The 21,941-nt window shown below is 37.2% G+C and overlaps 1 protein-coding gene across 3 annotated transcripts in view; it reads right to left on the reverse strand.

Moving 5' to 3' along the window:
• The window catches only part of FBXO33 (F-box protein 33), a 44,668-nt gene continuing 22,727 nt past the window's right edge, over positions 1–21,941 (reverse strand). Inside the window, exons 2-6 of one of the 3 annotated variants that reach the window (XR_006218824.1) lie at positions 17,347–17,457; positions 16,138–16,823; positions 14,803–14,954; positions 390–485; positions 1–284 (exon numbers count right to left, since the gene is read on the reverse strand). Coding sequence is in view for 2 of the 3 variants with exons in the window: in XM_007073745.2 (XP_007073807.2) it covers positions 14,683–14,954; positions 16,138–16,823; positions 17,347–17,457 (1,069 nt within the window). In the remaining variant the exon portion in view is untranslated. The other 2 variants (XM_042989609.1, XM_007073745.2) reach the window with 2 other exon arrangements.

Raw genomic sequence — 21,941 nt, forward strand, 5'->3', positions numbered from 1 at the left:
CAGGCATACTGACTCTCAGCCCCTGATAACAGATTCTAGGCTGTAGCTTTCTTGACCTATTTTATCCCCCAACCTAATCCCATCTGTTCTTTTGTCCCCCAGAAAATTTTGAAACATCATTTGTTGGTGACCTCTTTTATTCTTTTCATCTTTATGGGGGTCTATTTCTCTTGGCTCTTCTTTGTGTTTATTTCAGTGGGGCCTTGAAGGGCAGGTGGTGTAAATGGACGTGCTTAGTCTGTTACCTTGAAGCTTAAGTTTTCTATTGTTGCTGTTGTCACCATCTGCAAGGATAGTTAAAGGAGTAGGTCAGAGTTCAAGATAGTGGACTGAGTATTCGTTATTTTGGACTGATAGGCAGTAAGCTTGGACATTTCAGGAAAGAATACCTTTTGGTCCTGTTTGGATAACTTTTTCTTCCACTTTGACGTTCTGATTTTTTTCAGTGGAAAATTTCAGTAGAAAATTCAGTAGAATACATGGTCCTATAAGAAAAGTTAAAATGGTCAAAAGCACAAGAAAGTCCAAGGTCACCACCCACCAAAGCAAAACCACTTTTTGCATTTATGTTGTACTTCCTTCAGTCTTTTTACCCTTCACATATCTTTTGTATTATTGTAATTATGTGTGTCTATAACTTTATATTCTTAACTATAATCTAATATAAATAATTTTTATTAGTCTTTGTAAAATCATTTTTAATGGTTGTTTTACTTTCCTTTTTGTGAATATAGTTTACGTGACTATTCTTTTCTTGTTGAACGCTTAATCTGTTTTTTTTTTTTTTTTAGAATTTTTAAAGAATTAAATAATGAAAGTTTAATATCTTTCTGCATAATATCTTTACCCCACTAGATTTAGGATAATTTTTTAGGGATATATTCCTAAAATATATTCTGGGGCCAGAATTTGGGACTGGGGACAGAGGATTGTTAAGAGGAAAGGAGATCACATTCTTTGGAACCAGGTTAGTTGAAAAAAAAAAAGTTTTTTCTTTTTAAAGCTAGACAGTTTGTAGACATGATTAAGATGATACAAATTATTTTGTGAGTATACTTGATGATTTTTATTCTGCTTCAGGTGTGGTTCAGGGTTTACTATGAATCTATTTAAAAAAGCATCTAGCCTTATAACCTTTGCAAACTAAGCTTCCTATTTTTTTTTTTTTCCCCAAGTAGCAGCTACTTGGACAATTTGATATAAGTGCTACAAAAGAGATGGTGTGTTTTTTGGTGGAATATGGGAGCTCTCTGATAACTGTCTGTAAAGAGCAGTTAAGCTTACTACATTGTATTATGTTTCTTGCTTGTAAGACAAATGCAACTGAAACGAGTTTGAGAAAAATCAATGGAATAAATGCTGGTTTGTGTAACTGAGAATTTCACAGTTATATCCAGTGGCTTAAATTATGTCATCAAAATGTGGTCTTTCTCTTCTAATCTCTTAGCTCCACTTTTCTCTGTTAGTTTTATTCCCAGAGATATTATCTGCCCATGTAGTTGCAGCATCTTTAGATTTATATGGATGCAATAGTTAGTGTTTAAAATCCCAGGAAGAGAGATAGCCTTTATTTTGAAATTTCCAGCAGAGTTCCTGGAGATGGCTCTTACTTTTCTGCCTTGGAGTAAAGTTTCATTTCCAAACCAGCGTTTTGTGGTTGGAGGATGGGATCAGGAGCTCTCTCCTTTTGTTGGACAGGATAATCCCAGTCTGCATTACATGGAATAAATTTTCTGTTAGAAGAAGGGTTCTGTATGGATTGCTGGGCAGGCAGAAACAATAGGGTCTATTACACACAGGAACAATCTTGCACCTCTTTTCTAGAAAGCTATTTTTTTTTTTTTAAGGTTTCCAACTTGATGTATACCACTCACCTTTGTGTGGAAAATGTAAAAAAAATATTGGTGCAGGATAGGTGTGAAGTATTTTCAGAGCTCAGGAATTGTTTTGGTAGTACCTATGTCAAGGATGCATGAATTTTAAGTTAACGGAGCATAGTATGTATCTAGCACAATAGTATGATGTGGTTGCTAGAACAAATTGAGGATTTAAAACTTTTTTTAATGTTTATTTATTTTGAGGAAGAGAGAGAGAGGGGCAGAGAGAGAGGCAGAGAGAGAGAGAGAGAGGGAGAGAGAGAATCCTAAGCAGGCTCCATGCTGTCAGTGCAGAGCCTGATGGGGGGCTTAAACTCCTGAACCATGAGATCATGACCCGTCAGATACTTAACTGACTGAGCCACCCAGGCGCCCTTGTGTGAGAACTCTTAAGTTCTACTCTTTTAGTAAATTTCTTTTTTTTTTTTTGTTATCTAAATATTTTATTTTATTTTATTTTTCAATATATGAAATTTATTGTCAAAATGGTTTCCATAATACACCCAGTGCTCATCCCAAAAGGTGTACTCCCCAGTACCCATCACCCTCCCTCCCTTCCCTCCCACCCCCCATCAACCCTCAGTTTGTTCTCAGTTTTTAAGAGTCTCTCATGCTTTGGCTCTCTCCCACTCTAACCTCTTTTTTTTTTTTTTTTCCTTCCCCTCCCCCATGGGTTTCTGTCAAGTTTCTCAGGATCCACATAAGAATGAAAACATATGGTATCTGTCTTTCTCTGTATGGCTTATTTCACTTAGCATCACACTCTCTAGTTCCATCCACATTGCTACAAAGGGCCATATTTCGTTCTTTCTCATTGCCCTGTAGTACTCCGTTGTGTATATAAACCACAATTTATCCATTCATCAGTTGATGGACATTTAGGCTCTTTCCATAATTTGGCTATTGTTGAGAGTGCTGCTATAAACATCGGGGTACAAGTGCCCCTATGCATCAGTACTCCTGTATCCCTTGGGTAAATTCCTAGCAGTGCTATTGCTGGGTCATAGGGTAGGTCTATTTTTAATTTTCTGAGGAACCTCCACACTGTTTTCCAGAGCGGCTGCACCAATTTGCATTCCCACCAACAGTGCAAGAGGGTTCCCGTTTCTCCACATCCTTTCCAGCATCTATAGTCTCCTGATTTGTTCATTTTGGCCACTCTGACTGGCGTGAGGTGATATCTGAGTGTGGTTTTGATTTTTATTTCCCTGATGAGGAGCGACGTTGAGCATCTTTTCATGTGCCTGTTGGCCATCCGGATGTCTTCTTTAGGAAGTGTCTATTCATGTTTTCTTCCCATTTCTTCACTGGGTTATTTGTTTTTCGGGTGTGGAGTTTGGTGAGCTCTTTATAGATTTTGGATACTAGCCCTTTGTCCGATATGTCATTTGCAAATATCTTTTCCCATTCCGTTGGTTGCCTTTAGTTTTGTTGGTTGTTTCCTTTGCTGTGCAGAAGCTTTTTATCTTCATAAGGTCCTAGTAATTCACTTTTGCTTTTAATTCCCTTGCCTTTGGGGATGTGTCGAGTAAGAGATTGCTACGGCTGAGGTCAGAGAGGTCTTTTCCTGCTTTCTCCTCTAGGGTTTTGATGGTTTCCTGTCTCACATTCAGGTCCTTTATCCATTTTGAGTTTATTTTTGTGAATGGAGTGAGGAAGTGGTCTAGTTTCATCCTTCTGCATGTTGCTGTCCAGTTCTCCCAGCACCATTTGTTAAAGAGACTGTCTTTTTTCCATTGGATGTTCTTTCCTGCTTTGTCAAAGATGAGTTGGCCATACGTTTGTGGGTCTCGTTCTGGGGTTTCTATTCTATTCCATTGGTCTATGTGTCTGTTTTTGTGCCAATACCATGCTGTCTTGATGATGACAGCTTTGTAGTAGAGGCTAAAGTCTGGGATTGTGATGCCTCCCGCTTTGGTCTTCTTCTTCAAAATTACTTTGGCTATTCGGGGACTTTTGTAGTAAATTTCACTTATAAAATACAGTATTATGAATTCTGTTCACCATGTTGTGCCTTAAGTCATCTTATAACTAAAAGTTTATACCCTTTAAACAGCCTCTTCCTATTTTCCCAACCCCCAACCCCTGACAGTGATCATTCTACTCTCTGTTTCTGTTTTCCCACTTATTTCAATTAGCATAATGCCCTCCAGGTTCATCCAAGTTGTTGCAAATGGAAAGATTTCCTTTTTTAGAGCTGAAAAATATTCCATTGTATATATGCCACAATTTATTCATCTATCAATGAACACTTAGTTTCCACATTATAGTGTCTTGGCTATTGTAAATAATGCTCTGCAATGAACATTGGAATGCAAGTATCTCTTGAAGCTACTGATTTCATTTCCTTTAGGTATATACCCTTAAGTGGGATTGCTAGATCATATAGTAGTTTTGCTTTTAATTTTTTGAGGAACTTCCATGTTATTTTTCCATAGTAGCCATACCAGTTTACATTCCCACCAACGTGTACAAGGTTCCCTATTATCTATATCTTCACCAGCATTTGTTATCTCTTGTCTTTTTTGATAATAGATAACAGGTGGTATCATTGCAGTTTTGATTTGCATTTCCATGATGATTAGTGATGTGGTATATGTTTTTATATACTTGTTGGTCATTGGTATGTCTTCTTTGGAAAAAATGTCTGTTCCGATTCTCTGCCCATTTCTTTTTTTTTTTTTTTTTTTTTTGTAACGTTTATTTATTTTTGAGACAGAGAGAGAGCATGAACGGGGGAGGGGCAGAGAGAGAGGGAGAAACAGAATCGGAAGCAGGCTCCAGGCTCTGATGAGCCATCAGCCCAGAGCCTGACGCGGGGCTTGAACTCATGAACCGCAAGATTGTGACCTGAGCTGAAGTCAGATGCTTAACCGAATGAGCCACCTAGTCGCCCCTCTCTGCCCATTTCTTAATTGGGTTATTTGTTTTTTTGCTGTTGAGCTGTATGAGTTCCTTGTATATTTTGGATATTAACCCCTTTTTAGATACATGGTTTACAACTATTTTCTTTCATTCCGTAAGTTGCCTTTTCATTTTGTTGATGGGTTCCTTGCTATACATAAGCTATTTAGTTTGATGTAGTTCCACTTGTTTATTTTTACTTTTATTGCTTTTGCTTTGGTGTCAGATCTAAAATACTGCATGACCAGTGTCAAGGAGCTTACCCCCAACTATGTTTTCTTCTTGGAGTTTTATGATTTCAGGTTTATGTGCAAGTTGTTAATCCATTTTGAGTTGATTTTTATATATGGTATTAGATAGAGGTCCAGTTTTACTTGTTTGCATGTGAGTATCCAGTTTTCCAGGTAATATTTATTGACGAGACTGCCTTTTCCCCATTGTATATTCTTGGTGCCTTTGTGGAAACTTAATTGACCATATATGGATGTGTTTATTTCCGGGTTCTCTATTTTGTTACTTTGGAATATGTGTTTGTTTGTATGCCAAAACTTTATTGATTGTTTATTACAGCTTGGTAATATAGTTTGAAGTCAGGAAGTGTGATGCCTCCAGGTTTGTTCTTTCTCAAGATTCCTTTGGCCATTTGGAGTCTTTTGTGGTTTCATAGAAATTTTAGGATTTATTTTTTTCTATTTTTATGGAAAATGCCATTGGAATTTTGAATAGGAATTGCATTGAATCTATAGATCACTTTGGGTTGTATGGACAGTGTAACAACATTAATCTAAAAACGTTAGTCTGAAAAATTTAGATCTGTTAATTTGATGACCCTTTGGATTGTAAGATGTCAAAATAGTCTGTTGATTTTACTAATTTAGTAGAAAACATGTTCAAGTCAGTTAACAGACCATATTTTGGTCCTTTACAAACATTATCTTAGCTATGTTTGTATATTCTCTCTATATATTTTTTATATAAATATACACAATATATAAACAATATATAATTTTGGTCCCTTATAAACATTATATTAACTGTGTTTATATATGCAATATATATATTGGATAAAATATTTAATATATTGAATAATATATATATTCATTCCCAAGTAACTAGAGTTCTTAGCTTCCAGAAATAATTCCAGTTACAAGGTAGTGACAGATTTTATCCTGCTTGTCTCTTGCTAGTAGGTAGGCTAACCATATATTAATTGTATAATGTTTCTTATTAAAAATAAGAGTAAAAGAAAATTATACACATAGATTCTATAGTTTACATTTTCACATTCTATTCTTTGCATTTTCAGATCTTTTCACACATACACACCACACTTCATCTGTGCTAGACATAAATTCATGTACCTCCTGCATGAATTATTCTGTTGCTTTGTGAGTCACTAGAATTGGTGAATACGCACACACATGCTGAAATACACCAAGGGTGGTTAACACAGTTCAGGAAATACAGCAACAATACTGGGCATGGAGAATATGGAGCTTCAAAAAATGTAATATCTATGTTTTTGAAAAAATAAGTTGAAAAACTGTGTTGTCTGCCAAATAACAGTATGGTTATATTATTTAAGAGTGTTAGAATAGAAGTTGTATAATATAGGGGGTTCTATTTGGGTTCAAATATTGCTCTACCACTGACTAGTTTTATGACCTTGGACAAGATTCTTAACCTTTTTGTGCCTCCATTTACTCATATGTGAAATAGGTGTGATATGTACTACAGGGTCGCTGTGAGGATTAAGTAGAGTGCTTTCTAGTGAGGTGGTTATTACAGTGGTTGGCACACAACAGTTATTCAGCACATGTCATCTTGTTTCCTAGCTAATTTAATCAATGTTTTCTCAGAAAGTTTCACTTAAATGAATATTTTTGATTAAAGTCCATTCTTTTAAACACACACTTTTAACTATGTTGTGTGAAAACCTTCCTGAAATGTACTAAATGTTCCACTAACTTACTATACAGATGTTCTGAAGATAATACATTTTCCTATTGGTTCAGGGTTATGACATATTTATCACTGCCATGTATTTCAAGCTTATTACAGGGGTATTTGAATCTGTTTCAAGTTCCTCCAAAATGACTTTAGATTAGTTATGTTCTCTTTTCAGGTGTATAAACTTCTGTTCCTTTTCAGAGTCACTCCTTTCCTCCACATCTAATCTGCTACGGTCTGAGAAATGAGATGAATAGTCTTATTAGAGTTATTCTGGAAGTAAGAATAAACGAGCTAAAAGGAAGTGGAAGTGGCTTTTCTGATGGGATGCCTTTAAGCTTTAGTGCAGGGAGTAGCTTGTTCCCACAAGGTCACAAGGTTTTTTTGTTTGTTTTTTGTTGTTGTTTTGAGAGAGAGGCTGAGCATATGGTGGGGGAGGGGCAGAGAGAGAGAGAGAATCCCAAGCAGGCTCTGTGCTGTCAGCTCAGAGCCTGATGTGGGACCCTATCCCATGACCCAGAGATCATGACCTTAGCCAAAATCAAGTATTGGTTGCTCAACTGACTGAGCCACCCAGGCGCCTTTCCCACACGGGTTTTATACGTACTTCTGGATCCTTGGCTATACTCCAAATAGCTGAAGTTGTTTTATTTAATGCCTGTATTAAAAAAGAATTACTCTAAAGAGAATAGTGCTTTAAACTGAAATATTGATTGCAGTAACATATTAAAACATTCTGCTTACAACCTAACCTAGACTTTAAACTCTCAGTAGAGATTTGAGCCTCTTTCATCTTACTGTGATGCATTCATCCATGAGTGAGAGAGAGGCTATATTCTGTCTTGCCTTGGTCACATTTTAGACTTGGCCAGATCATGAGCCAAATCAATAGTAAACATGCATTTATTGGTAATTTGGGTCATACTGACATTTTCAATTATAAATATTTTAAAAATACAGACAAGAAAGAAAATAATATAATGAATTCCCTTTTACTTACTACCTAGATAGAGCAAACTTAGCATTTACTATATATTTTTTTTCAAGAAAAAATGTCACAGATGCAGTTGCCCTCATGCCCATACCAATTCTTGCTCTCATGCCCCAGAGGTGAGCACTCTTGTAAAGAGGATGTGAATGTTTTTTTTTTTTTCCAGTTAAATGTGTTTATGTATAATATGATTTATTTTTCTTGCCTTTAAAAAATGTACATCAATATCATCATTACATGTATCCTTCAGCTGTTGGTTTTTTTCACTCAATATTATTTTGAGATCATCCATACTAATAAATGTAGATCTAGCTAGTTCTTTTTCACTGCTGTATAGTATTCCACTCTGGATATGCACAACAAATTCATTCTCTTATTAATGGACATTAGGTTGCTGCTGATTTTTCATTGTAAATATGTGGAAATAAGCATCTTAGTATTTGTTTCTTTGTCGTATAAGCAGTAGTTCTCTAGAGCTGTAGTTTTCAAATGGGTACATCCCTCTGAGTATGCAAAGAATTTCCAAGTAGTATGCTTTTGGGAAAGTTGCCAGCATTTTATCTTCAGTGTGTATTCTCTTCCAGAGATGTTCTTCCCAAGGATGAATTTATGAAGAAGATGCAGGTTCTTTTTCCTACCCTCCCTTTTGCAGTTATTCTTCTCCCATTTTACAAAAGAAACACATACCTTTAATGTGGTTCTAATGTCACTATGATGTGTCATACTAAGGTGTACAAACCTTTGAAACTCTAGAGAGACTATTTGAAATATTGGTGTCAGTACTGAGAAAGTAAATAACTCTAATGATTTCTTTCAACTGATTGACTTATCTAAAAGAATTTTAATTAAAAACATTCTTTTTCAGTTAAAAATTTTTTTAAAAATGTTTATTTTTGAGAGAGACAGAACAAGAACCAGAGAGGGGCAGAGGAGACACAGAATCTGAAGCAGGCTCCAGGCTCTGAGCTGTCAGCACAGAGCCTGATGCAGGGCTCAAACTCACAAACTGTGGGATCGTGACCTGAGCCTAAGTTGGATACTTAACTAAGCCACCCAGGCACCCCCAATTTTTTTTAAGGTAAGCTTTGTGCCCAATGCGGGGCTTGAACTCATGACACTAACATCAAGAGTCACATGCTTTACTGACTGAGCCAGCCAAGTACCCCTAAAATAATTTTTGATGATATTTCACTGTGTTTTTTTGGTCTTAAAATTTTAGGACTTTGAAGAATGAGTGCCACTGCTGTAACAAAACTCTTTGTCTTCCCATCTCCTTAATTATGGGAAAAAGATGTTTCAGTACTTGTGTTTATAAAAATGAAAAATAGGTAATGGAATTGATGTTGGACCTGACTCATTTCAGGAGCAAGTAACATCCATCCATGGAGTATGAACTGGAAAAAAACAAAAAAACCCCAAAAAACCCACCAAAAAACTCCAGCCTCATTCATTAAGAAATACAGTTCTGGGGGGCTTGGCTGGCTCAGTTGGTAGAGCATGCAACTCTTGATCTTGTGGTTGTGAGGTCAAGCCCCATGTTGGACCTAGAACTTACTTAGAAAAGACACAGTTCTGATAAGTTATACCTATTTAAACTTATATTTTTGATTACTTACGCATTTATTATGTATAAAAGCTAAATGTAGGAGAAAAAAGTTAACAGAGCTTTCTAAAATTATACATGTTAAATTATATATATATATATATATGTATATGTATTAAATGTTTATTAATTTTTGAGAGAGATTGAGAGCGAGCAGGGGAGGGGCAGAGAGAGCCAGAGACAGAATCCCAAGCAAGCTCCATCATGTCAGCACAGAGCCTGATGTGGGGCTCGATCCCATGAACTGTGCGATCATGACCTGAGCTGAAACCAAGAGTTGGATGCTTAACTGACTGTGCCACCCAGACGCCCCTATATTTTTGTTGCAGAAAATAATCCATGAAAGACTCATTAACAAAAGTATATTATATTTATGTAAAAAGCTGCGGGATAATTGGAACGGTTATGTAGCAGTCTGGGTGAAATCAGGGAGACAAACCACACAGTAAACAGGGAAAGCTTAATACAAAGAATTATACGATATTATATGATAAAAGAGTATAAAGAAACTCTGTATGGCCCGCTAGGTCTGAGGGTGGGCCCTCATGGTAGGACGACCTTGGAGTAGGGGGGTGTTCAGCCCTTCTTGGTGAGAGTGTCGTTCAGCCCCTGGGACAGCAGAGAAGTTCTCTGTCCATGCTGCACGTGGGGAGCAGGCAAACGGCAACCAGTATGTAGTCGGAGTCAGGGTGACAGAGATGGGAGGCCTTCAGGGCCAGTGGGTGGGCCAGGTGATGGCAGCCCCACGAGTGACCCTTGGGATCAACAGGGCCAGTGTGCACACACTCCGGGCAGGCAGTGGGAGTCCAGGTGCTGGTGCAGGCAGGAGACTTTCAAAGCATGTGGGCCATGCAGCAGTTCTAGTTTCTGGGTCAGGAGGGCTGAAGGAAGGTCAGGCCGGGGCTGTAAGTCCACAGAAGCACTGTGTCTGAGCCCATGGTTGGTGCCCATGGTTGGTGGTGTTAGAGAATGTATCTAGAAGTGATATTCCTGGGTCATAGGGCAAAGGCAACTTCAACTTTACAAGATACTGTGAATTTGCTCTTAATTAATTAATATTTTTTAAATATTTATTTTTGAGACAGAGAGAGACAGCATGAGCAGGGGAGGGGTGGAGAGAGAGAGAGAGAGACAGAATCCGAAGCAGGCTCCAGGCTCTGAGCTGTCAGCACAGAGCCTGATGTGGGGCTCGAACTCACAGACTGTGAGCTCATGACCTGAGCCAAAGTCAGATGCTTAACCCACTGAGCCACCCAGGCACCCCTCAAATTTGCTCTTTAAAGTGGATATTCAGGTTCCAAATGTGTTTCCCTCTTCCTTGTCAACACTTGGCATTTTATTGCCCTCATTTGTGTAATTTTGTTATCTTTCAGACAGGAAGGATGATTCAACTGAAAATTTGTTCACAGTATACCTCCCATTTTCTTTTCACAACCAGCAGCCCAGGCTAGCTAGTAGACTGTACCAGAGTGATGCCCTTCCAGGCTGAGTTCTGGGGTGGCTAGGAGCCCTGGCTGGTTGCCTCCTGATGCTTTCATTTTCTTCTTGGCGTACAGCTAGAGTGGAGCCGGGTCTGACAGTGTGTCCCGGATAGAGAGTGGACTTGGGTACTCACTACTCGCCTGTGTGATGCAGAGGATCTATTTGTCCATCAAGGGCAAGGAGTGTCTATGAAGCTGTGAGAGAAGTATGTCCCAAGTGTCCATGGAGCAGGTAGGAAGCCCAGGTGTGAAACCCCGAATGTAGCCGGTTGGCTGTGAGGGGCTTGGAAGCTCAGGCGTGGGAGGAGGGCTCCCTGCAGGTTTCTAACTGCTTGCATATAAATCAGCTATTTTCTGTCTGTGGCTGGTGTGTGCTCTCAGTGGTCACTAAACTAGCTGCAGGGTTACGTATGGGAGACTACAAATTAGAGCTTCGTCATTATTTTGAAATACCTCAGTGAAAAAAAATCACTTGAATTTGAAATTAATTCACATTACAAGAAATCTCAACATTACATTTGCCATTATTATGTTTAGGGTTGTTAGATTTAAGTATAATTTTAGCTGCATAAGGTTTTGAATGGTTGTGAAAAAAAAGTTTAAAAATTATCACCTATTTGTGGGGTGTTTCTCATTGATGGCACTATTAAAAGTTTTACGAGGTTACCAGTTAAAACATTTGACATTTTATTTGAAAGTTCTATACAAATTTAGTATTTTACCCCCAATCCTCTGCATTTTTTTTTCTCATCAATTATATAATCAAACAATGATCCCCCCCCCCCTCCAGTTTTTTCTAGTTTATACCAGTGTGCTGTACAATGTATTCTGTATATGTCAGGACATGAAAAAGATTGGGAAGCATTGATATAAACATTGTGGTTTGATGGCTGGATGTTATTCACATTTGCTTGTGTGTTACTCCATTAGCACCACTTTATGTTACTGGCTTCATAAAGATCCCACCTGATTCATGCCATAAGCCCCAAGCAAGTTAGTTTCTGAATTTGTATGTTCAGCTATGAGCACACTGTCCTTACCAACACCCATCCCACCGACTCCCTATCTTCTTTATTCCTAGGGTGGTGGGGTAAATGGGAAGGTAATTTTAGCTATGTAAATTTCATATAGTTCATTAAACTAGGTTTTGAAAATATTTTATTTAATACATTTGCTCAAAGATGATCGTGTATGTCTCTGAGCTGCTAGGCTAACAACAGTTAAAACTTTTAGTGAAGAATCAGAGTTTTAGATAACTAACTCCAATCCCTAATTTTACAGATGACAGAACTGAAGCTCAAGGGAGAGTCTGCTCATGTAGCATTAGAGCTTAGAGTATAAAACATGCTGCCGCCTAGGTTAGTGCTCTACTATACCAGCCTTCACGTGTATGCTATTCATAGATATTAACACATTTTTTTTGTACATTTTGGTTACTATTTTTGTATTTTAAATACATAAACATGTTGATTCACTCAAAAGAGATACGGTTAGGAAACAAGGAAGCAGTAGGTATAATGACAGTTGCTTGTGAACACCAGATTATTCCAAGATGAGGGAGTGCCTAGAAAAGAGTCAGTGTCTGGAATGAGTAAGGAAAGCTAGATGAAGGAAGAGAGCCATTTGCTTTCTCACAAATGACAGCTGTTTGTCTCAGCAAGCAAGAATAGAGATTACAAAGCCAAACTAAAACAATATAGGGACTTATGAACTACTTAATACTGGCATACTAAAGTATTTTTGCATCCAGTATAGGAACTGTAAAAAGTTCCTATATACAGTCTATAAATTAAGTTTTACCGTATCAGTAATGTATTCTAAATGCATAATACACTTGGGTTTTGTGCTAACCAGCCTATTGTTTGCTCTTAAGCTTGTATTTTGCCAGTTAGTAAAACAAAACAAAACAAAAAAAAAATTAAGACACTTCAAACTATTTAAGGCTTTTTATGAACTATACCCAAATTAAGCTTTGCTGTACCCGACTACAATAGGAGCAACAGGAGCTAACATGATTATACATAATATAAGGATTATTGCAGTTTATTTAACACTAAAAGTTTTCATGCTTTGCATACAATAAAGTATATTACAATGATCACTTTTTAATGCTTTATTCGTTGATTAAAAGAATATACATTTAACATAAACCATACAACATCAGTCATCAGGTCAAACATTCAGCTGGTTTCCTTACAGTTTCTGTCAGGATTTATTTTATCCGATCACATTTATAAGATAAAATCTCACCACATCTGGCATTTACACACACTGTGCCAGTGGATTCACACTACTGATGTACATATAAAATCCTCATGGTATGTGCTCACTGGAGACAAAACAGTGCACACCTGTCAAAAGGTCATTTTAATATAAGATGGTAAAACCATTTGTAAAATACATATAAACTTTTTCCATAAATAGAATCATATCTGGACATCTGTTGCATAAATTGTGTTTCCAAAGCTTACAATAGAGCAGCCAGGTCTCAGCACTGCTGGGCACCCACGTTGGCTACTTACTTTATTATTGCAGACTGTCCTTTAACATTAAATGCACAACATTCGTACCACTTAAAACTGGGGTCAGGTGGAAGTCTCACAGAGACCACGTCTGTACCGCGGTTGCCCTGAAACAGTTAAATCGGCTTTTAAAGCCTCTCAGATATAACAAGGTTTTAAAACATACTTCATGGAATGTTCTTCATGTATCATAGCAGCTCATACCTGTGATAGAACAAGTTTTCAGTTTTTCCTTTCTTTCCTTTACATTCACTATTCACAGTGAAACAGGTGCATGGTTTTTTTTTTCTTTTTTTTGTTTTGTTTTTTTCAGAGTTCTGAGGTTGCTGACTGAGCCACAGCACAGCTGTGTACCACAGGTCGAAATTCGACCTTAAATATTACAATCTAGCAGTATCTGGCTGGCCAGAGTGGGCCGGCCCCTGCCAGCATGTGGGCACTTCTTCAGTTAAGTCTATTCTTTGGCAGCTGACACGCGCGCTGACAGAGAAAAATCCAGTGACTCGTTGCTAGGGATTTCACGACTAATGTTTGTTTGCAAGCATGTGTGTTTACAGCTCTGTTTTTTAAAGGTTTTGCTTTAGGAGGTTTTACCCTGGAATAGTTTCTTCCTCCACTATTTGAAATCTGGGCTAAAAAGCTAACTTGAATGTATAATGTAATTGATGAATAAATTATGTCAGATATAGTTTTTAAAAAGTCTAACAATTTGAGTATTCACATTTAGGTAAATGCATTTTTTTAAAAAAAAGGATTAAACAGTGTTCTAACCTAGTACTATACAAAATTCTGAATGGTAATTGGTGATATCATCTATTGTATATGTAATGAAAGTTAAAGTCTTGGCTTTTCTGTTAAAGATAACTCATTTGGGATCATACTGTCCTCCCTTCTTCCATTTCAAATAAGAATTAATGAAATGCTGTCACAATGCATGAATGCGGTGCATTGCATACAAATCCACCAGGCTATGGATATATATCTATATATGTATAAAAATATTTTGGCTCCTGAGCTCTGAACTCTGACACACAAAGAATAAAAACATCAAAAGGCAGAGTAACTCAGTGAAAAATAAAGTTAGCCAGCAACCTCAGACAACCTTCGGTTGTATATCCTTAAGGTTGGATAACAAGTCCATTAACCGTGAAAGCCCTATACACTGTCACTTTGAACTTCTAAACCAATACCCGACTACGTTCTTTGATCAAGAAGTAGAATATACATATATAATTCTATAAAGCTAATACTGATTAAACACAGCACAAAGGGATTAATTCACACTACTGAAAAAAAACATAATAGGACCCTACTTGCATATGTAACCACAGGAATTGTACATTTTTTAAAAAAGCTAAATGTCTTCGCTGAAGCTTTGCATCTCTCTGTAAAAATGACGATTTGGTTCAGTGAAGACACTGAGTGATTCGATGTCCATGACCGCGTGCCAAGGTTGACCCAGGCCCAGGGATACCTGCTCAATAAGGTTATGCACTGGATCCACATCCTGGTCGGCCAGTTCACCTTGGTCAAAATCAATGCTTTCTTCAGTGACTTCAAGTACTTTTAGATCAGAGCCACGAAGACGAGCAATGGCAATGAGGTTGTGTGCCCACACTGTGTAACCTTAAAAATAAACAAAAGATAAGAACTGTCATTTCCTTGCATTTTATTTTGTCTATTTGATAAGTTAGTCCTTTCCACAAACTTGTATGTCGCTTATTACTTTGGCCCTTTTCCTTTAAAAATATATTGAGATTGGAAAAGGAAGTATGATTGTTTAGCTCAGGGAAAAAAAAAAAAAAAAGACTAAGTTTGATATTGTTTCCAAAACAATCATCCTGGGTGGTGCATTGGTAGGTGCTGTAATCCTATTCTGGTTATCACTGCACTTAGTAAGATTGAGGACATTTAAAGTATAACTAGCTTTGGATAGTGCTGTAACATAAATTTTTATTTCATACATATGTATCCATTAACAATACATACGAAACTGTTGTTTTTAGTTACTAAAAAAAATCCTCTCCTATGATGCTTCGCTGTCCAAAGTTATGAAGTGACACTTCAAAGCTAAAATTGTTAATTGTGAGTAGAAAATATGTAAAGTATAAAACAGTCACAGAAACTTGTACTAACTTGAGGATATTGATGATCTCTGGGAAAGAATAAAGGGGAGTGGATGACAGGGGCTTTGGCTGTATCTAATTTCTAATTTCTTGAAAGAAAAAAAAAGGTTAGACTGGCTGAAATTAATCTTTCAATAACCTGGTATTTCTTTGTAAAAAATCCCTATTTTATTATCTTTAATACTGATCTATTCTTTGCTGCTACCTCTGATGACTGGCCAAATTATGAAGCAAAACTTGAACAGAAAGACACACACATTCCTACACTAATGCAGGCTCAAAATTAATTTAAAAATATAATAAAACACAACTAATAAAGTGAGTTTAAGACATTCATATAGTCTTTATGTTTTGTATTCTGTAAATGTGTTACATGTTCCAGAAAAGGAAGTAAAATGTTCTTCTACTTGTCAGAATAGCAACTCTCTCTAAATGAGAATAGTTAACATTAAAATGAAAGGCGTTGGTAAGAAAAAAAGCATATACCCATTTAATGGAACCATTGTTTAAAAATATCATACAAATTAGTATGTTAAAATCTAGAATCTAGAAGATGAGGCAGCAAGCAATAAAGAAATCATATTTTCTCCTTCTGTATTATGGTGTTAAGAGATCTTGTGATTACGGGAAGAAACATATCTACTGCGAGTAGATCTGTTTGTTTTCTTAGATAAATCACCTACCGTGAATTGCCAGAAGAGAGAGCTTTGTGCACCTCCATGCTAATAAAACCAATGGATCTTCATTTCGGTTGTCACTAAGATCTGGAAAACCAGACGTGTCAATCACATCATTCATTAATATAAAATGAGTGAGGAACTTATCATACTGCCTGGATATAAGATCAACAATAGCTCCTGAAACACAAGTGATGTAGCTGTCAAAATGAATCCTCTCTAGTGGTATACTGGGTTTCAGAATCTTTAACATATCTTCACTCTTGATATCAAAGGCCATTATATAGACCCGGAGGCTGGTGCTCTTTCGTGACAAGGCTTTCCAATGCTCATCATTTGGCATGTTGTCCAGAGACTTGTGCATCACGGAAACGTTGTGGACCAGGAGAGACAGTCGCTGCAAAGGCACATGGTTGCTATCGGTTAAGACTCTTGCCATCTCGGCTGTAAAGTCACAGAAATCCAGGGCAAGTGAGCGTAGATTCACAAATCGCTCCAGTTCGACTGTGGTGATCAGGGTGCTGTTACCAGGAATATTGTTGTCCAGCAAACTCAGGTGCTCCATGGTGTTGGCAATAGAGTTTGAGAGAGATGACAGTGAGGTTGGGGTTACTATTTCCAGCATAAACCCACAGGACAGCCATTTCAGTTGCCTACTATTACTCAGTATTTCTTCAAACAGCTGTTGAATTCTGTAAGGAAAACACATGCCACAATGATCCTGTTAACATTTAGCTCTAACCTCTAAACACTGACTTTTGAAGGTGGGTAATGAAACGGCATGCAACGCTGAGATCCATTTTCTCTCAGTAAATGTCTATCCAACACATAAATAGTATTACCATATTATTTCTACCACTAAAATTCACATTAAAATATAATGAATAAACTCTATTAAACACATAAAAATACGTTCTTCACCCAAGGAAAGCAGCATTTTGCAACAGTATGGTATAAAAGATTGATGATATACAATTTATGTTACAGAGAAGGCAAACAAATAGCAGTTTTAAATCGTAATAATTACCCAAATTCTATGATTTGTCTTAATGATTTATGCTGTGGAATGGCATATTTTATAGTTAAAATATTTCCAATTTATAGGACATATGTTCTTAGAAAAAATATTACTCTTCTCATTTTATCTTATAAATTCTCAGAAAAAACTAAAATTATTATTAATGTAAACCCCCTTCCACTAACTATACAACTTACTGTTTAATTTTTTTGCCATCAGGGTCCACCTTGCTGAGGTATGTATTTGACAAACTTCCTTGCTGTTGTAGAACACTTATGTCTCCAAAAAGGCTAAACTTCTGGAGGTTCCTACAAGAAAAGTAATTTAAAATGACTGTCTAACTAAATAATATGTAAAAATATAAATATTAAAAATAGAAAATAGAAGGGATACCTAGAAAAGTTTCTACCTTATAACTCACTTAGAATCCAATGAACTACTTACAGATTGTTTTTTACACACAATTAAAAGCAACATAATACAAGAACGGCATAAGCTTTACAAAACGAAGACTGAGGTATAAAGCTTAGTTCCAGAAATCAATATTTTAATGACCATGGAAAAATGTTTATGCATTGTTTTCCTGATTTTATTCAGTTGTGTGTTTTCTTACATGTAACTGAGCTTCTTGAAGATGATTATTATTATTTTTTTAATTTAATGTTTATTTGAGAGCAAGAGAGTGAGCATGAGTGGGGGAAGGGCGGAGAGCGAGGGAGACAGAATACAAAGCAAGCTTCAGGCTCTGAGCTGTCAGCACAGAGCCTGAGGCGGGGCTCGAACCCATGAACTGTGAGATCATGGGCTGAAGTCGGACGCCTAGCTGACTGAGCCACCCAGGCGCCCTAAAGATGATTATTTTGAATTGTCAGGCAATTCATAGATCTCTATTTCCTTGGGGATGGTTACTTGAGCTTTATTAGTTTCCTTTGGTGGTTCCATGTTTGCCTGATTTTTAATGATCTATGTGGTCTTGAATCGGTGTCTTGTGTATCTGGGGGAGCAAATACTTCTTCCAGTTTTTATAGACAAGTTTGACCTCCTCCTGTTGGGTCTCCAGACTATGAGATTGCATCCAGGACCACATTCGAGTTGGTGAAGCCAGGTCACATGGCTGCTGCTGGACCTGCACTGGGGTCTATGGTTTGTGGACCCCATTACCAGACACCTGGGCAGGTGTGGATCCTGTCTGGTGTCCTGGTGGACAGGACTGCCTCTGAGTCCTTTGTCAGTAGGGCTGGTGCTGGGACAAAGGTCTGCTATTAGGTCTGCAAACAGCTGCCACTTACTAGGTGTGGGGGCAGGAGTGATTTCCACCAGATCCCTGAGAAAGGCTCCTGTTCTGGGACTCAGGGAGGGCAGGGGTGCCCAGGATTGCAGCTGAGAGGGGCTAGAACTGAGTGTCAGGGTTGTTTCAGGGTCCATGGCTGGGACCAGATTCTGCAGGCCTGTGTCTGGGGGCACTGACAAGTGTGCCATCTGCTGGGTTTTTAGGTGTGTGGGACTGCCCTCAGACCATGGCTAAATAAGGATGGAGTTCATTCATAGGGCTGCTTCAGGATACAGTTAGACCAATGTTGGCATGTCTGCCCTGAGGCACAATGAGGCTTGTCTCCCAACAGGTTCCTGGGCAAGCAGGAATATTCCTGATCACAGGTGCACACAAACCTGAATTCTGTATTGCCTTGATTAAAAATTCCTAACATTAAAAACCCTAACTGGCTATCAGAAACAGGCAAATGGCTAGCTTGGTACAGTAAGATCCTTCAAAATGTGGTTCAAAAAACGCTATACTGGGCTACTTACTATTCTTTAAATGTAATACTATTCCCTCTCCTGGTCTGCCTGGTAAACTTCTATTCAGCCTTCTGAATAGATATCTGAATGCCAATTACTCTATCAAAGCCTTTTCTGAGGCAATCCTCTCAGCCTCTGTAGTTTTAGCCATTTCTTGGGACTTTATAAAATGTCTTTATTAAACGGTAATATACTTTACTGTGATTTGTTACTTCTCTCATTAAAGGGGTAAACTCTTGTTTCTCATAAGTACCTAGGAATAATTTTTGGCACAAGATAGGCGTTCAATGAATATCTGTTAAACAAATGAATATTTTGGGAAGGTAAGGTCAAGAGTTACCTAAATAGAAATAGTAATCAAAACTGTAATATAAATGAAAACAATGGGAAATAGATACATAAGGGGAGGTGGGCCTGGGATAGATTTTGTAAAGATAATCACATCAGAGAATTACTTTAAGGGTAATGTTTTCAATTGACTTAAAAAAAAAAGTTTTCTTCTGGATAGATCTTCTATGTAAAGGGAGATTAAAGATTAGTTTATGAGTATTGACAGCTATTAACAATAATTATGTTCTCCATTACTTTGACTTTTTTTCCTATCAGGAGTTCTTTTATGAAATAGAGAACTAAATCTCCTTTAAAGGGAGAGAGTAAGGAAAAGGTTAGCACCTCAAAGGGCTTAGAAACATTTCTTCATATAGTTCCATAGAATAGTAAGGTGATAATACCAGGTAAGTAGAAAATATTTCACTGAGTTTACTATCAAGATGCCTCCATAAATGTATTTAAATTTATCATTTATGAAAAGATAAAAAATCTTTTCACAAATAAAAAGATATTTTAAGGGACCCGTGACAGATGGAAACCAACCTGAATTATTAATTTCATACTAGTGATATTCTTCTTGTCATATTCTAAATCTGCACCATGTAATATGGGGAATATAGTTACTAAATACTTGAAACATGGCTAGTCAGAGCTGAGATGTGCTCTAAGTATAAAAATACATTTAGAAGACTTAATACAAAAACTATAAAATCTCATTAATTTTTTATATTGGTCACATATTCAAAAGATAATATTTGGATATATTAGGTCAAATATACTAAAGTTAATTTCATCTTTTTTTTTTACTATTTAATGTGGCTACTTGAAAAATTTAAATCATGTGTGGTCTGTATTATATTTTTATTGTACAGTGCTGCTCTAAAGAATACAATGTGCAGGGGCACCTGGGTGGCTCAGTCAGTTCAGGGTCCAAGTCTTGATTTCAGCTCAGGTCATGATCTCATGGTTTGGGCCATGCTGGGCTCTGTGCCTACAGTTGGGAGCCTGCTTGAGATATTCATTCTCTCTCTCTCTCTCTCTCTCTCTCTCTCTCTCTATTTCTCTCTCTCTCTCTCTCTCTCCCCCCCCGCCACTCCCCTGCTTGCATGCTCTTTCTCTCTCTCTCTCTCAAAATAAATAAACAAAAAGAATATAATGTGCATATTGTAGTTTTCTGGTTAGCTTCATTTAAAAACATACTGTCATCAGCAGAAATATAATTAAGGGTATATAGCTAATACTGCTGGTTTTATGGTTAAAATATTTAGAACACCCACATCACTTTTCAGCTTTCTGACTATATGTAACAATATAAACTCTAAGACCAATGAGTAGTTTTTAACTATAAAAAAGTAGGAGGTGACTTCAGAAAATGTTATATATAATTAAAAAAAATTCTACAACTCCAAACACACCTTAACTATACTGCCAATGCATATTGCAGATATTATAAAGTACCTATAAAAAAACATGTGGTCTTCCTCCACCTCTCCTATTAACTCAAATACAAGTCAAATCCATCAACTTGAAAAAACGTACAAATGATCAAGAGGAAAACCAGTTTGAATGAATGGAGCAAATAAGCTCACCTTTCTTCACCTGTGATGTCATCTCTAACTTTCCATTGACTGTAACTCATTTATCTTGAAGACATCATATTTAATCTCCACTGCTATTTGTATCTCAAACGTGGAAAAAAGCAACCTGCCAGTACGACTGATTCAAGTTTGTTTATTTTGAGAGAGAGCAAGTGAGAGAGAGCGTGGGGAGGGGCAGAGAGAGAATCCCAAGCAGGCTCTGTGCTGTCAGTGCAGAGCCCGATGTGGGGCTCCATCTCATGAACCCTGAAATCATGACCTGAGCCAAAACCAAGAGTCGGATGCTTGGGGGCAACCAAGCACCCCAGCCATGACTGATTCAAAAGCAAGTCCTCCCCCAGGAAGGAGAAATCCTCATTTTCTCATTCTCTTGAGAGAAACAGGAATGGAAAGATATATAGGCAGGTGAAATGAAATTAACCATGAATTATATATGTCTACATGGCAAGTTTTCTCCACTTATTAACTAACAATTAGGCTCCCAGAACTTAAGATGACTAGGTTGGTGTTTATTTTTTTACTTTTCCCAAACATTTCAATCTGTATCACTGGCATCAAGGTCTGGTTATTACTTTCTTCCTGCCTTCGTCTGTCCCTGCTATAGTGGAGAAAGAGATCATCCACATTCTATCTTCTCTTCTGTCCTTCTCTAATCTCCTTTTTTCTACTACTTCAATCTATTTAGTCCAAACATTTCTTAAGTATAATTATCAGAGACTCCTACATATCAAGGTGCCACAAGTGGAACTGGGAGTTCATTTAATGAATTGTGGTTTTACTTTTGCTGTTCTATATGTGGTAAATAAAGAACACCTATCTCCCAGATGGAATATACAAGTCTGTATATATGTAACAAACAAACAAAAAAACAACCAAACCCCCCCCAAAAAGCAGAAAAACTGTCTTTCACAATCATGGCTAATAGCCAAGACTATCAGCAAAAAGTTTTGACATTTTTGACAATTCTTGGCATTATGGTGACTATATTCCATCAGAGTTATTAGCACATAAAAGTACACTTTCCCCCCAATTTCTTTATGTCACTTCACAGATGTTATTTGGTTTTA

The sequence above is a fragment of the Panthera tigris genome, chromosome B3, assembly GCF_018350195.1.
Source record: "Panthera tigris isolate Pti1 chromosome B3, P.tigris_Pti1_mat1.1, whole genome shotgun sequence".
NCBI lineage: Eukaryota > Metazoa > Chordata > Mammalia > Carnivora > Felidae > Panthera > Panthera tigris.